This window comes from Glycine soja, chromosome 7, assembly GCF_004193775.1.
Source record: "Glycine soja cultivar W05 chromosome 7, ASM419377v2, whole genome shotgun sequence".
Classification (NCBI taxonomy): Eukaryota; Viridiplantae; Streptophyta; class Magnoliopsida; order Fabales; family Fabaceae; genus Glycine; species Glycine soja.
This window is the reverse complement of record NC_041008.1, coordinates 14,655,481-14,670,640: the sequence shown is the minus strand read 5'-3', so window position 1 is coordinate 14,670,640 and position 15,160 is coordinate 14,655,481. Positions and strand designations below refer to the sequence as shown.

General features: G+C 34.4%; 1 protein-coding gene across 1 annotated transcript; it reads right to left on the bottom strand.

Moving 5' to 3' along the window:
• Window positions 1-9,896: 9,896 nt before the first annotated feature.
• On the bottom strand, window positions 9,897-14,601 carry LOC114418854. The gene is made up of 5 exons (XM_028384393.1): window positions 14,352-14,601; window positions 14,199-14,248; window positions 13,292-13,397; window positions 13,125-13,183; window positions 9,897-10,260 (listed from the first exon to the last, which is right to left on the bottom strand). Exons 1-5 carry the CDS (start codon window positions 14,445-14,447, stop codon window positions 10,209-10,211), a joined length of 363 nt encoding a protein of 120 aa, XP_028240194.1. The 5' UTR covers window positions 14,448-14,601; the 3' UTR covers window positions 9,897-10,208.
• Window positions 14,602-15,160: the final 559 nt, after the last annotated feature.

The window sequence follows — 15,160 nt, the reverse complement described above, 5'->3', positions numbered from 1 at the left end:
CTTTTTTTTGCCTTTTTATATTTTTATCTTTTTGTGGTCGACAAGGGCGTTTCCCTTTGCTCCTACGTATTCCTCAATTGTGATGAGAAAAATCAGACCTACGTAGTTCTTTTGTGAACAAAGCGTTTTGGTTAAGTTATTTTTTTATCCTTTTTTGCAAGATATGTTTTTATTGAATGAAAGGTCATTTAAGGCGTTGGACCATTAGACAATCTTTCGATTCTTTTGAAAAGTGAGAAAACATTAAGGCATTGGACCATTAATGATTTCTTTATTTTTGAAAGAGGTAACAAAGTTACATATTGATTTTAGGCTTTTTAGAAATCTACACTTAACCCAATAAAAGCGGAAAAGACCATTTCAAGGCATTGGACCTTTGAAAATGGCTTATTTAGGCGATGACAAAACTTTGGTTTATGAATTGATTTTAGCCTTAGTTTCACTTTGGTTATTAGTCGATTCGATTTAAGAAAGAGAAATTCCAAAGAAAAACGTCCGATTGATTTTTTTGATTTATTTTTCTAAAAGATATTTTTTATTATTATATTATTATTTTACCTCTTTTTGGTTTCCAACTTGGTTACGGCATGACCGAACGGTCGGATTTCATTTTAACAGAAATTAACGGATGTTACATTCAAATGATCGGTGAAAATTTATTTTATTTTTTGATTAGGCGAGCAAATGACTTAAGTAAATGATTAAAGCACGTCAAAAGGGGGTACGAAAAGTAAATGAAATTAAAATAAAAGCACGTGAAACAAATGAAGACCACTAAGGGTACATAAAATGAATTGAAAAGTTCGATTTTGGGAACATACCGGTTGAAGACCGAAGAACGAACGAAGAACGGTTGAAAATCTTCACGAAATCACCCACGGAAACGTTATGGAAGCGCCTCGGCTTGGATTTTCTTCATGGAAACAATTTTTCTCACTAATTTTAAGTGAATCTCAGATACCAGGAGGGTTGAACATTTTTGTTCTTTCCTCCTTCCCCTATTTATAGGAAAAGGAAGGAGATGCTTGCCACCTAGCTCGCCCAGGCATGCTCAGCTCGTCCAGGCGAGCTCAACTCGCCCAGGCGAGTTAGGTTGCTTCCTCCAAGCAACTGCCTTCTGGAGGAAAATCCTGGAAGGCCCAAGTGGACCAGGTTGCTATTTGAACCCCCATTTTTACTAAATACACCCCTGCCCTTTTTTTGGTGATTCTTTTTCGTAAAGTTACAGAAACTTACGAATTTCGTAACGATACTTGTTTTCTTTCCGTAATGTTGCGGAACCTTACGAATTACGTAATCATCCCTTTTTTGCCTTTCGGAACGTTACAGAACTTTACGAATTGTGCACTTACACTTCCTTTCAATTTCTAGCATGTCATGGAACATCACGGATTGTGCTACAACGCTTTTCTTTTGGCTTCCGGCATGTCTCGGAACTTCACAAATTGCCTAACGATGGGTGCCAAATACCTTGAAGTGGTCAAACGAGGGTCACATCCCAACAACGGATGGTCCCCAGACGAAATTAGGGTATGACAGTTGCCCCTCTTTACTTGTCTTTTATTGGAGATAAAGGGAAGTAAAGATAAGACACTAATTTCGTTCAAGCGAAACACCATTTGGCCAGTGAACCTCCCTGCCAGCGGAACCTGCAAAAATTTGAAAATGATCAGTACCGACACATCATCCTGATACTGTCGAATTTGTTCCTCTTGGTTGATACAAGACGCAGAATGGCCATAATTTGTCTTTGCGTTTTGTTGGACATGATCGAGCCTGGGCGGCAAGACACAGATTGACCATAATTTGTCTCTGCGTGCCACCGGACACGATCGCCTCTGGATGGCGAAAAGGTGCGCGGAATGACCATAATTTGTCTCCGCCCACCTCTCGACTTATTGTCCCCGAATGACAAAGGGCACAGAATCTGTCTCTGCGCGTTTATCACTCGACTTGCGAAATCTGAATGACAAAGGGCGCAGAATCTGTCTCTGTGCGTTTATCACTCAACTTGCTGTTCCTGAAAGATAAAGGGCGCATAATTCGTCTATGCGTGTTTATCACCTAATTTGCGAAATCTAAATGGCAAAGGGCGCAAAATTCGTCTATGCGCGTTTACCACTTGACTCGCTGCTCCTGAATGATAAAGGGCGCAAAATCTGTCTCTACGCGTTTACCACCCAACTTGTTGTTCCTGAATGATAAAGGACGCAGAATTCGTCTATGCGCGTTTATACACCCAGCTTGTTGCTCTTGAATGATAAAGGGCGCAGAATTCGTCTATGCGCGTTTATCACCCAATTTGCGAAATCTGAATGGCAAAGGGCGCAGAATTCGTCTATGCGCGTTTACCACTCGACTCGCTGCTCCTGAATGATAAAGGGCGCAGAATCTGTCTCTGCGCGTTTACCACCCAACTTGTTGTTCCTGAATGATAAAGGGCGCAAAATTCATCTATGCGCGTTTATCACCCAATTTGCGAAATCTGAATGGCAAAGGGCGCAAAATTCGTCTATGCGCGTTTATCACCCAATTTGCGAAATCTGAATGGCAAAGGGCGCAAAATTTGTCTATGCGCGTTTACCACTTGACTCGCTACTCCTGAATGATAAAGGGCGCAAAATTTGTCCCTACGCGTTTATCACTCATCGAGCGTGCGGATAACCGCATGCCATCGGGCCCGCCGCCTCTGGATGACAAAAGGAGCAAAAGACGACGTTAGTCTCTGCGTGCCATCATGCTTTGAGTCTTATAGATAGCAAAAGTATTTTAAAAGTGCGGGACCAAATGGTTCCCGCATGTCATCGGGCCCGCCGCCTCTAGATGACAAAAGGCGCAGAAGATGACGCTAGTCTCTGCGTGCTATCATGCTTTGAGTCTTATAGATAGCAAAAGTATTTTAAAAGTGCGGGACCAAATGGTTCCCGCATGTCATCGGGCCCGCCGCCTCTGGATGACAAAAGGCGCAGAAGATGACGTTAGTCTCTGCGTGCTATCATGCTTTGAGTCTTATAGATAGCAAAAGTATTTTAAAAGTGCGGGACCAAATGGTTCCCGCATGTCATCGGGCCCGCCGCCTCTGGATGAAAAAAGGCGCAGAAGAAGACGTTAGTCTCTGCGTGCTATCATGCTTTGAGTCTTATAGATAGCAAAAGAAAGTGCGGGACCAAATGGTTCCCGCATGTCATCGGGCCCGCCGCCTCTGGATGACAAAAGGCACAGAAGACGACGTTAGTCTCTGTGTGCTATCATGCTTTGAGTCTTATAGATAGCAAAAGAAAGTTTAAATGGATAACCACTCGGGTATCTCCGCATGTCACGTGACTCTAGTGTCAGTATGACAGAAATTGTGGGGCGGCCGACAAAAGCGAGACTCTTGCTCCTATGTATCCTCAATGAGGAACTCAGACCTACGTAGTTCTGGATAATTTGTGATACTAAAATAGTCTCGGTGTTTTCTTTACTAAAATGCAAACATGCTTTAGTAAAGAGACAAAATTTCTAACTGATCAGAGCAACATATGTTTTTTTGGATGAAAAACAATGTGTCTACCAGGGAATGAGAGTATGCTGATGAAATTTTCTCGTAACCATAAATGAGATTTTGGATGTTTAGCATTTCGCTTCTAAATGACCATTTAGAGGAAACACTTGGTTCAACAAAAATAGAAGAAAATCACTCAAAGTGTATCAATCTCACACAGGTAAGTGTTTCATCCTAATTCCGAACCATAGATATGTCGTGACTTGATTTTGCAAATCATTTCCTATCAAATCAAAGATTACATGCGTGATCATGGATCAATAGGACTTTTTCTTGGGAATGGTGTTTGTTTTTTTTTTTTTGTGGGAATTTTGGCTTTGAATGTTTTTGGTCTTTTCCTTTTCTGTTTTTGTTTAGCGCGAGGCGAACAAGTCACCGACGCACAGGATTTTGGTTGGTAATCAAAGGGAGAGGGCCACTTTAGGTCGTGGTTTCTTTTCTTTTTTTGTTTTCTTGGTGACAATTATGTATTGTTCAAATATTGTCTGGTCCAAAGACCTTTCTGTATATTTCTTCCGATCTTTGATTGAGAATTTTCTTTCCTTTCTTTTTTGCTTTCCCCCATTTTCCTTGATTGGGAATTTTCCCTTTTTACTTTCTTCTGATTCTTTTGATCGGGAATTTTCTCCTTTTCTCTTCTTTTTTTTTTGTTTTCTTTTGAGGGAAAGGTTTATGGTGAGTTAGGACTTTGGCTCAAGGCTTGTAGAACGAATGGACATGATATATGTCAGGGTGTTGGTCTAGTTCAGGGATAAAAGGGAATGTCCCACATTATTTCCATGACACAAATGCAACAATGATGATTTGAAAATTTTATGCAAAACTAGTCATGCATGCACCTATGTGGACACTCAAGTGTCGAATTTTTTTTGGTCATGTGATGCTAGGGCTCATAATTCATTTTCTCTATTTTAGTCAACCCAGTGTTTCCAAAATATGTTCTTTTATCAATTTTTGCATTCATCCGAGTTTATTTTTGGGTGTTCAGGAAAATTTTCACAGCATTCACCCTTCAGGTGTATACACATTTTTTTTTTCAAAAACTGGTTATGATCAGTGAATTTTTTCAAAGAAAAGCTGGAAGTCATCTCTTTTCAAAAGCATGTTAGTTTTTCAGCTAGACAACTTATTTTTCTTTTTTCTCTTTTCCTTTTTATCATGTGTTTATTTCTTTTCCTTGTTTGTTTTTGTTTTCTTTTTTTCATGAGGTATTTTGCTACCTAAACATGTGATGAGAATCATGAATATCCAAGGTATCTTGCTACCTAAATTACATGCATGCATATCTAAGGTATTTTCACTACCTAAACACACATACATATATTTTGTGAGGTATGACTACCTTCCGAGCTTGTGCTCATTTTATTTAAATTCCTAGGATCATGAGCAACTAGGTGTGTCCTACTATGACTTGAGAAACAAAAGGTGATCAAATAACAAGCAGAAATTTAAAAGTTACTAGGTTGCCTCCTAGTAGCGCTTCTTTAACGTCTTGAGCTGGACGCCTGATGACTTGTCGGTCACGGACCTAGTACTTTGCTTACCTTTGGCTTTGGACTTGGTCGCCTATTGGTCGGCCATGTGTCATAGGCAATACTCTAACCATTTTGTGGATGAGCTAAGGGGCTCTGGAGGTGGCGGCGGTGCATTTGTTGCCTGTTGTTGGCCATCCCCAGGCTGTTGTGGTGTTTCGCCTTGCGCCTGCCTGGGGGCGCAGTACCCCTTGATGAAAGCTCGATTAGTAGGGTGTAACATTTCAAAAAAAACGCTAAAAGCTAACAAAAATCAATTTTTTATCGAACTGTCAAACAAGATTTTCGATCAATGAAAAAAGTTAAAAGCTAGTTAAAATAACTTCCAGAAGGCAAAACCAGCTGAAAAAACTAACTAGAAACTGAAAATCTAGTTTATTAACGACATGCAACGAACTCAAATGGCACTTGTGCACACACGTTAAGGATAGAATGGATTACCGACATGGTTAATATGTTACACCTTTTGCACACTTAGAGACTAATTTTGAATTTTTCATCTTTTAGGAATCAATTTGTTTCCATTTCACACTTTTAGGGATTAAAATAGATATTTATCCTATTTTCTATTTTTACTATTAAGAAAATAAAAATGAGAATATTTAAGGAAATAAAATGTATTTATTATATTAGAAATTTTAAAAAAATCAACTCTTACTTTTTTAAGAAAATAGAAAATTTAACGGAATATATTAAATTCTGGGATTTAATTCATGTAAATTGAGCAATTCTAAAGTAAGTAATCCAAGGAGTTTGTTTTATGGAATTTTATTAGATTTTTTAGAATGTGGAGATGAAAATTTATATTCTCATGTTTATTAGAAGGTAATAAAAAAAACACTCCTATATATAATTCATCCCCAAGAATCCACATTACACATGTTCCTCCATCATCCTAGCTATTCCCATGTAAAAGGTGAGAATCTTATATTGCCATGAGAATGTTTAAAATAATTTATCATTTTTCTCTTATTTTATCTCATTTATTTAATATTTTTGTTTTTAAATTAAAATAAATTTAAAAACATTCCAAGGAATTAAAAGTATTTACCAAATATATTTGATGGGAATAACAATCTCAGTAATATCATTCCCATGAATATTATTCTTGGAAATATAATAAAATTCCTGAAATAAATACCCCTTAGTCATTGTGGAGAAAAGTAATGATTGATATTTCAACACATACATGGTTTGTTATACATATATGATGTGGATTATTTTTGAAGGATCAATGAGCTACTTTATCCTTTAAACCAAGTTTCTATTTTAGATCAAGGAATTGGATCCTAAAATTTCTTTAACCAATGTGTCCTTGAAGAGCATCTCCAATGACAATGGATTTCATGACTTTCTGGCAGGAATTGCCTGATGCAATTGCTTGATTCTCAACCGTTAGATTAATGTAGTGAATAGGATTTTGCCATGTGTTTTTTTTAATACACTAGAAAAAAACAAAACAACTAAAGAAAAAGCACTAGCAGCTCTTCCTATGATTTACAACATCAACCGAATGAGCCTGAAGAGGTGACTGTGATCCAACAAACTAGCATGCAAAATCATTAATAACAGATTTTTTTTAACCGTATTATTTGAACTTTAAATTCATAGCACATCTATGGTTGGCAGTGGCTATCATTTGCCATTCGGACAGAGGATCTCCGAATGGTGTATGTCAGAGTGCTGCAGGCCATGGTGGAGGAGATATTTTTTAGTTGTTCCAGCACCGTAAAGAGGCTAAAGTTGGAGATCTTGAACTTGCTATCACCGGTAATGAGTAAGTTCTATGGGCACGGTGGGGGGCGACAAGTTGCTTGAAGTGCAACTTCACCAACACCGACAGTTTTTGAATAAAAGCTTGTTGTTCGCAGTGAACTTCATTCTCCATCATGACTGATAAAAAATGGTCGGGGTACACTGCACCAGAGATCCTTCATTGGAGAGGTAAACTCCATGGCCATTCGTTATTTTTACATTGCCATTGTCAACTGATACATGATTAAAATAAAAATAAAAAAGTCAGATGGCAAAATCCCATGTGCTACTTTAATCCAAGGGTTGAGAATTAAGCAACTACACCTTGCAGTTCTCGCCACAAAGTCATGGAATCCAATCCCATCTTGAATGTATACAACTTAAGTAACTCATTTTGTGTTTCTTCAATTAATTAATTGACTCCCACAATGTTACATCATATTCAAACAACTCATACACATTTTATTCTAATGGTATAATTTTAAGAAACTCTTAACTGACCCACACTTATAAATATTTGAGAAAAATGCCTATGCATCTCCGATGTAAAGCACCTTTACACAAGCAATTACCAATGGTGCTTTGCCATATCACTTTTATTGCTTTAATTAAATCAAATTAAAAAAACCAATATTGTTGGTTAACAGATTCGTCTTCCACCTCGTTGTGTCCTGTGTTCCCTTCAGAGAGTGCTCTGCACAAACTCACCCTAGCCACCTTCGCAACATTGCCCCCGTCCCCTACGATGACCTTGGCGATAGCCCTTGTCCTCGCGAGCTGCTCATGGTACAACTTGCAGTTCAAAATGGTGTTGTCATCGTTGTCTTGCCATGAATCTAGCGTTGCGGTACAGTGGTTAGTTAAGTTCCGCAATTACAATCAAGATTTCACTAATGAATAGGAACAAGAAGAGGAGGAAGTTGAAGGAGACAAGCTCAAGCAATGTTTGGGAAAGAATGCACTAGAGCCGTCAAAACAGGCCCAAACCTGTGGGCTATCCCGACCCACCACGGGTTCAGGTCAAGCCCAAAAAAGACAACACTAAGGTGGGTTGGGTTGCAATTGGTTGAGAAACTAGATCCTATCCACTTATGACCTAACCCACTCAAGCCGAAGTCGTGGTGGGTCGGGTTGGCCCATCTAAGAAAAACCTAAAATTTTGTAATATTATTTTAAGACTTTAAAGTTTTAGATTTCAATTTTATTTATTTAGTGTATTCTTCAAGACTATTATGTAAATCCTAAATGCTTATCATTTTTCTAAATTTTTGTTATTAGCTTGTGATAATATGTCTTGTAGGTATGGTGTGTGGATAGTGAATGATTTAATTTAACATTTAATTTAACTAATATTTTTCTAATTTATTCAAATTTATTTTTTAAAAAATTGATTTTCTGTTGGAATTTTCTTTTTCTTTAAATGATTTTTTAAATTTTAGATGGATTGGTGGACCAATCCGTGATAGGCCGGACCGTACCAATATTTTCAAGATTGAATCTTAAGTGAGTCAGATTGAGTTGATTCATATATGAGATGGTTAAGGTGAGTCAAACGAGATTGACGTGTTTTGTTAACTATGAAATGCACTTTTGATGGTGTGAAAGACATTCACATAATAGCGTAAGCAAGAACGTGCAACAATATTGATTTGTTTTCTTTTATTAAATTATTTTTTATTTGATTTAGTTAAAACAATAAAAGTGATGTAGCATAGCATTGTTGATTTCCTTTGTAAAAGTGCTTTACAATAACGGTGCACACACATTTTTGTCTTTTTATTTACACTTACTTTTGTTTTAATTAGTTCAATTATTTTAGTTAAAGCATGAAAGTACTTTTTTTAGAAAAAGAAAATATTTTTCTTAATCATAAGCAAACATGGCTTATAAAAGCAATGATATATATTTTTTTTATACCATGATATTAGTGTGGAATATCTACCAATGTTATTTATGATTAATTTTAGCTGAAAAATATGATTGGTCACCTTTAGTGAATATCCCCTTTCAACCACATTTTTTTTCCAACTCTTTATTTTAAAATAAACAACTCGTTAAACAAGAGTTGGAGATGCTCTTAATATTCTCAATTAAATAATTTCAGTTAATAAAAATAGTGAATATTATAATATTTTTATATTCTCAATAGTAAATATTTCCTAAATGATTAAAATATTTAATGAATTATGTTAATGTTTTATTAATCAATGACCCTTAGATACATTACTTTTATTAGTCAACAGTTTTACACAATTTATTAAATTTATTAATCAATGCTCGTTGGATAAATTATTAAATTTTTTATTACATATTTGTCTAAGTAGAACTAGCTGACATTTCTTAAATAAAATATTGGGTTTGAGTTGTAGTTAAAAAAATATGATTTAAAGATGAGATTAAACTAAAGATGATCAATTAAATTTTTTAATAAAAATTAATTATTAATAAAATAAATGAATACTTCGCGCTAATAAAATGATAACATAAAAATAAGGAAACACTCTCAGATAATTTATTAATCAATGCTCTTAGATAATTTATTAACAAGATAATATTTTTCACAATGAATAATGTTTTATGAAAAACATTTATTTTATACCATTAAAATCATATTTTGTTTTATTTTGACAGAAAAAGCTCATCTCATTTTATTCAAAATAATTGCATGCAGTAACGGTACTACAACGATAAGCCTCACGAGGGCAGTCGCCCCCTTCAAATTCATGACACTTCCTTTTTACATGTTTTAAAACTATCTATTGCTCTTCTGCCCCCATTCCCTTATTATTAGTCAGAGTATATTATATAATATTTTCATGAGAAACTTGTTAGTTGCAGAAATAATTTCAGATTTCTACTATTTTTTTAACAAATATATCATATTTCTATTAAAAAAATCACAACTTCAAGATTAACTTTTAAAATAACAGTTCAGGATTTAAAACTATTATTCTTAGACTAAATATATTTGATGATACTAAACCTCCCAAAGACACTTGTTTTATTTATGTTAAGCGATTTTCATTATACGTTACTTGTTATATAAATTATCACTACAAGAAAAAGTCAAATTATTGACGGAAATTTACTAACAGATAAAATTCTTTTAGAAATGTCAAAATATGAAGCAACTTATATACTACCTTAATAGAGTCTTGAAGGGTTAGAAACTAAAGCACTCACCTTTTGAGAAGCGTTGTTTTCTTCTAGATTGTACTGGATTTCTAAGAGCATATACTTGTATATGGTTCATTATAATTAATTAATTGAAAGAAAAAAATGCTCTCAAGACTCTTGGCATTTTCTTTAATCTACATTTAACAGGGCATATATAAATTCATCATAGCTTCCACCTCCAATTTAGAATTTTCGCTTGATTAGTTGCTAAAAGCACCCTTAACACCCTCAAGGCTCTCTCCCATGGACAACCTGCAAGGTAAACAAAACAATAATGCTGAGAATAAAAGCTTCATCTACACAAGCAATGTTGCTCTCTCAATATTTTAAGGCAGTTGTAATATATTTCTTAACATGTACATATAGAAAAGGAAAATAAGATGAATCAAAAAGTTAAACTGAATCAAACTTTTCTTATAAATTCAAAAGCTTTCTTTTTTATCTTCAAATCCAAACAGTTAATTACTTTATGTAAATTCGATGGCTCTTCTTGTTTGTCATCCAACCACCAATATCAACACTACAACTAGAACCAATGTCAACATCAAATTTCTGTCTTGTATCCATTTTACCCAAAACAGTACTGTGAAAACCCATAAAATTTTCTAGCCTAAAGCCTTGGATGAATGCAATAATGTCTACTGTAAGCGTATTGAAATCCATTATTTCCACCGGAACAAAACATTCCTGTTCTCAGTGACAATCTAACAAAATCTTAAATTTCTGTTATACAGTTGAAGTTATCTTTTTTAAAACAATTATATCACATATATATTGGTACTTTGCTATTACTAATTGGGCATCGACCTAGGATAAGCTTCCCGACAAACACTTAAAGGAGAAGAAGAAAAAAAGGAAGAAAAAAGTTAAAATTAACTTACGAACCTTACAATTATTAGAATCTTTCTCATCTAACTACTCCAAAAGTTGACTGCATAACGTGATTTTATCTTAGTGGAGAAGTTTTATTTATTTTACCTCCCTATTTCTTCTCCTATAGGTGATTGTAGAATGTACAGAAGCTTATACAAATTGAACTATTACTTTGCTTATCCAATAAGATTAGATTTATATACTTGCTAGATGCATAGTCTATTAAAAAGTAATATTACACGAAGTTTTGGATTATTGAATTTAGTCTCGTAGCAGTTTATTATTTATTATAAATTGAAAATCCTTTTTGAACACTTTGTTTAATCGGGTTGTACTAGTTATTGAACTAACCATTACTTGACCTATTAATGTTAGTATACATCTCATATCATCTCACTGATAATATTTCTCTCTGCACCATAATTTCAACATGGAATCAAAGAAGTATATCAGTCAACGCATGATGCCTCATTTTGCTGTGTTTTCTCTCCAGCAGTGTTTGGAATAGCTTTTACATTCAGTGGTTTATGAGGCCAATACTAAAGTAAGAAAAGTGTCGGTTGGAAATCAGAATTAATATTCTGATTCTATTAATAATTACAGTTTATAGGGACATTATCTTTGATTTAGAGGAAACATAATATCCTCTATTTATGTACAATTGATGTAATTATCTTATATAAACACGCATTTACTGTGTAATCTGACCCATGGTTTTGACTCAATTATCCCTCTGTTTCTCCTATTTTAACATGGTATCTAGAGCCTGACAGAGGTATAAAGAAAATCATGCTTCACCGGGGACCCTTTTACTCGTCGCACTTTTTCCGGCACTCTCCGACTGCCACCTACCTCTTCCGGTGTGCCATTCGTCGATCTATATGCTGGTGGTCATGACATCACCAAACTGACAACCCACGCTCCTGCACATGTCCTGTTTCTCTGGGCCAAAGAGGTTCTGCACGCACCATGATCCCTGAGTTGTCTTCAAAATACTGTTTTTAGTGGAGCTCATTTTTGTTGTTTTTTATTTATTAGTGGGAATAAATTTTCTTGTAAACAAGTTGATTGCTTAGTAAGTTTCAGCTTGAGGGGGAGTGTTAAAAATCAGGATTAATATTATGATTCTATAAATAATTACAGTTTATAAGGACATTATCTTTGATTTAGAGGAAACAAAATATCCTTTATTTATGTACAATTGATGTAATTATCTTATATAAACACGCATCCGCTGTGTACTCTGACACATGGTTTTCACTTAATTATCCCTTTGTTTCTCCTATTTTAACAGTGCCTTTATTTGTAACAAACTATGTTAGAAATCTTCAGTTTAAGGCAAGTCTTAGAATATTTAGATTCTTATGGTCTTAGGAGTCTTTTTGTGCTTGTAGTTTTATAGCTCAAGGTCAGTAGTATGTTCTTGGTCCTGGGATACTCCAAGATGGCATAATACCAGGCAGATACTTTCCTTCCTTTTGAACTTTTCATGTGCCATATAGAAGTGACACAGTTAGTGACTTAGTAATTAGTATAACATCAAAACTCAGGGTATTAAACCCTTGGATGACACTCAGGATATCAACAATTAAACCCTTGGATGCAAGATGCACAAGTAGCAACCAGCAATGAGAAACCTTCTGCTATCTGGTCTTTCCTAGCAACTATAATTCCCTCTGGCTGTACACACTAGTGACACTACACAAACAACTCGGGGTCCTTTAATTTATCGTAATTCTCCAGAACCAGACAAAAGTAATGATAGGTAACTTTCTTAAGAAACAATGAACTTGTGAGATCCATTTTTTTCTCTCTCTATTTTCAACAATCAATGTATCAACAAATGAATCCCAACCAAACACTGAAACTAAAGTTAACTAATAAAACTGATTCATGTTGCAACATATTTGCTTCTAGGCCTGATGTAGATTTACTTGACTTAATTCCTGACACCAGATGTCAAAATAATGCTAAAAAGTTACTCATATTGGTCATCTACTAAACTGCTATCTTGTGTATTTAACTTTTTCTACTTTATTTTTTAATTTCCATCATACATAGAAAATTATGAGTGTCTTGTTTACAGCATCAGGTATTCAATCATTACTTCATTACTCATTAGTCACAGTAACGGAAAAAGAACCACAAATCAATGTAAAATTGAAATCCATGCATTGCAAAACATCAACTCTGCTAATGTCATATAAAAATTCTGAGCATCAAGTTGCAGAAACTATACATACTTGTGCATGCAGTATTTGTACTCTTGGCTTCGAATAAAGTCCTTTTCTCCCTCTTCGAGCTACAAGAAAAAAATAAAACTCAATTGAGCATCAACAAAATGCAAGAAAAATAAAACACTATTAATCTGAAACCCATTGAAAAATGCATCACACAAAGATTGCCTCACCGGGTCACTCTCGTAGATGAGCTCGTAACAAGCGGGTGAAAGGCATCTTAGAGCACAATTCTCCCTTGCTATCACCGTTGATTTGCATGACCAACCCCACAACCCACTATCCACCAAAAAGAAAAATCATAAATGTGCATCAACAATTTCCAAACATCATACATACTCTACAATCCAATTAAATTTCCAAGGAAAAAAAAAGAACACTGAACACCAACCAACATCAACACAGCATAGCATGGAGCTAGAAGCAAATATAGTTCACTTATAATGGTAAAAAGAAGAGTCAACAACAACAAATTTGTATCAACAACAGTTGCTGAATACCACTAACATTCTACAACCCAATTGAATTTTCAAGAAAAGAAATAAGAACCAGACCCAGAAACTGTGAAACCAAGAATGCCTAGCTAAACATATCAGCATAGCTACTGGAGGCAAATATCTTTCAATTATAACAGTAAATTGGTTAATAAGAAAATGTCTTAAATATACAAATCAGCACCTAAAAGATGTTACTTGCCATGGTCCTCCAAAGTTTCTGTCTAAACAAATTAGTCCTCAAAAGTGTCAACTTGCTATCAAATTCACTCTACCCAAATTGTCAACTTCCTATCAAATCCACTCTAGCCAAATCCTCAATTTTCTATACAAATTCACTCCACCCAAATTGTCAACCTGCTATCAAATTCACTCTACACAAATGCTCAACTTCCTATCAAATTCACTCTACCCAAATTCTCAACTTGCTATCAAATTCACTCTCCCCAAATTCTCAACTTGCCAAAGTTCATCCCTTTGGAAACTAATTTGTATAGACAAAATTTTTGGGACCAATACAACAAGAGTAACATCATTAAGCATCAAATCCACTCATATTCCACAACCCAATTCACATTTTAAGAACCTGTCAATATCAGCATAGCACTGAAGCTTGTTCTTCCTGACTTGAGCATCCTGCGTGATACCCAGAAGTGAAAATCAGTAGAAACACGAAAAGGGTAACCGAAAACACAACACAAACCAGAAAAATAAAAGAGGGAGATAGATAGATGCGTACGGAGATTGGGTGAGAAGACTTGGCAAGGAGTGTTGTGCAAAAAAATGAGGATATTAAGAAAAGAGATACGAAGAAATTTCTTGTTGCAATCACCATTGTGAAAGTGATTGCTGTTTGAAAATCAAAGAACAATCAAACAATTCCAATTTGGTGGAAACCAGCAAGGTTAATCAATCACGCAGTGAAAGTGTCAGCGAATGCGCGTTTGCTCAAACCAAGTTTGACATCGACGTACGCTTATTTGGGAAAAACAAAACATATTGTAATTAGTTACTAATATATATTTCAATTATTTTAAACTATATATTTTTTATCTTCAATTTTATATTAGATTTTTCTAACTATAAACTCATAAATGTGTTTAAATTTTAAAATAATTTTGTATCAAAATTTAAATTATTTAATATAAATTTAAAATATAATTTATATATTTAAAAATATTTATTTGTTATAAGTTCTAATATAATATAATTTATAAATTTAAAATATGTATTTACTATAAATTATAATTATTTAAAATATATAATTATCATGTGTAACACATAAAAATTTATTTTTAAATAATTGTGGGGTCGTTACTAGGTTTTGAATTTTTTTTTAAATGAAAATTTAGGGGGGAAATTAAAACTATATTTTAAAAACTAAAAATTGATTGTTATTTCTAAACTTTTTGAAACTTACACCTAAAACCATTCCAAATGGAAATATTAGTTATTGTTTTTAAATAAGGTGGGCTAAATGTATTTTGCTTAATTATTTGAAATTAATTAATTTGTTGTCCCAATTTTTTAATTTAATTAATATTTTAA

Excerpts from the sequence above, each read along its gene's own strand:
- LOC114418854 (XM_028384393.1), bottom strand. The coding sequence starts at position 14,447 with ATGGTGATTGCAACAAGAAATTTCTTCGTATCTCTTTTCTTAATATCC. Across the intron at positions 14,249-14,351 it reads AGTCTTCTCACCCAATCTCC|GATGCTCAAGTCAGGAAGAA; the intron begins GTACGCATCTAT and ends GGTATCACGCAG. Across the intron at positions 13,184-13,291 it reads TCATCTACGAGAGTGACCCG|CTCGAAGAGGGAGAAAAGGA; the intron begins GTGAGGCAATCT and ends TTTTTCTTGTAG.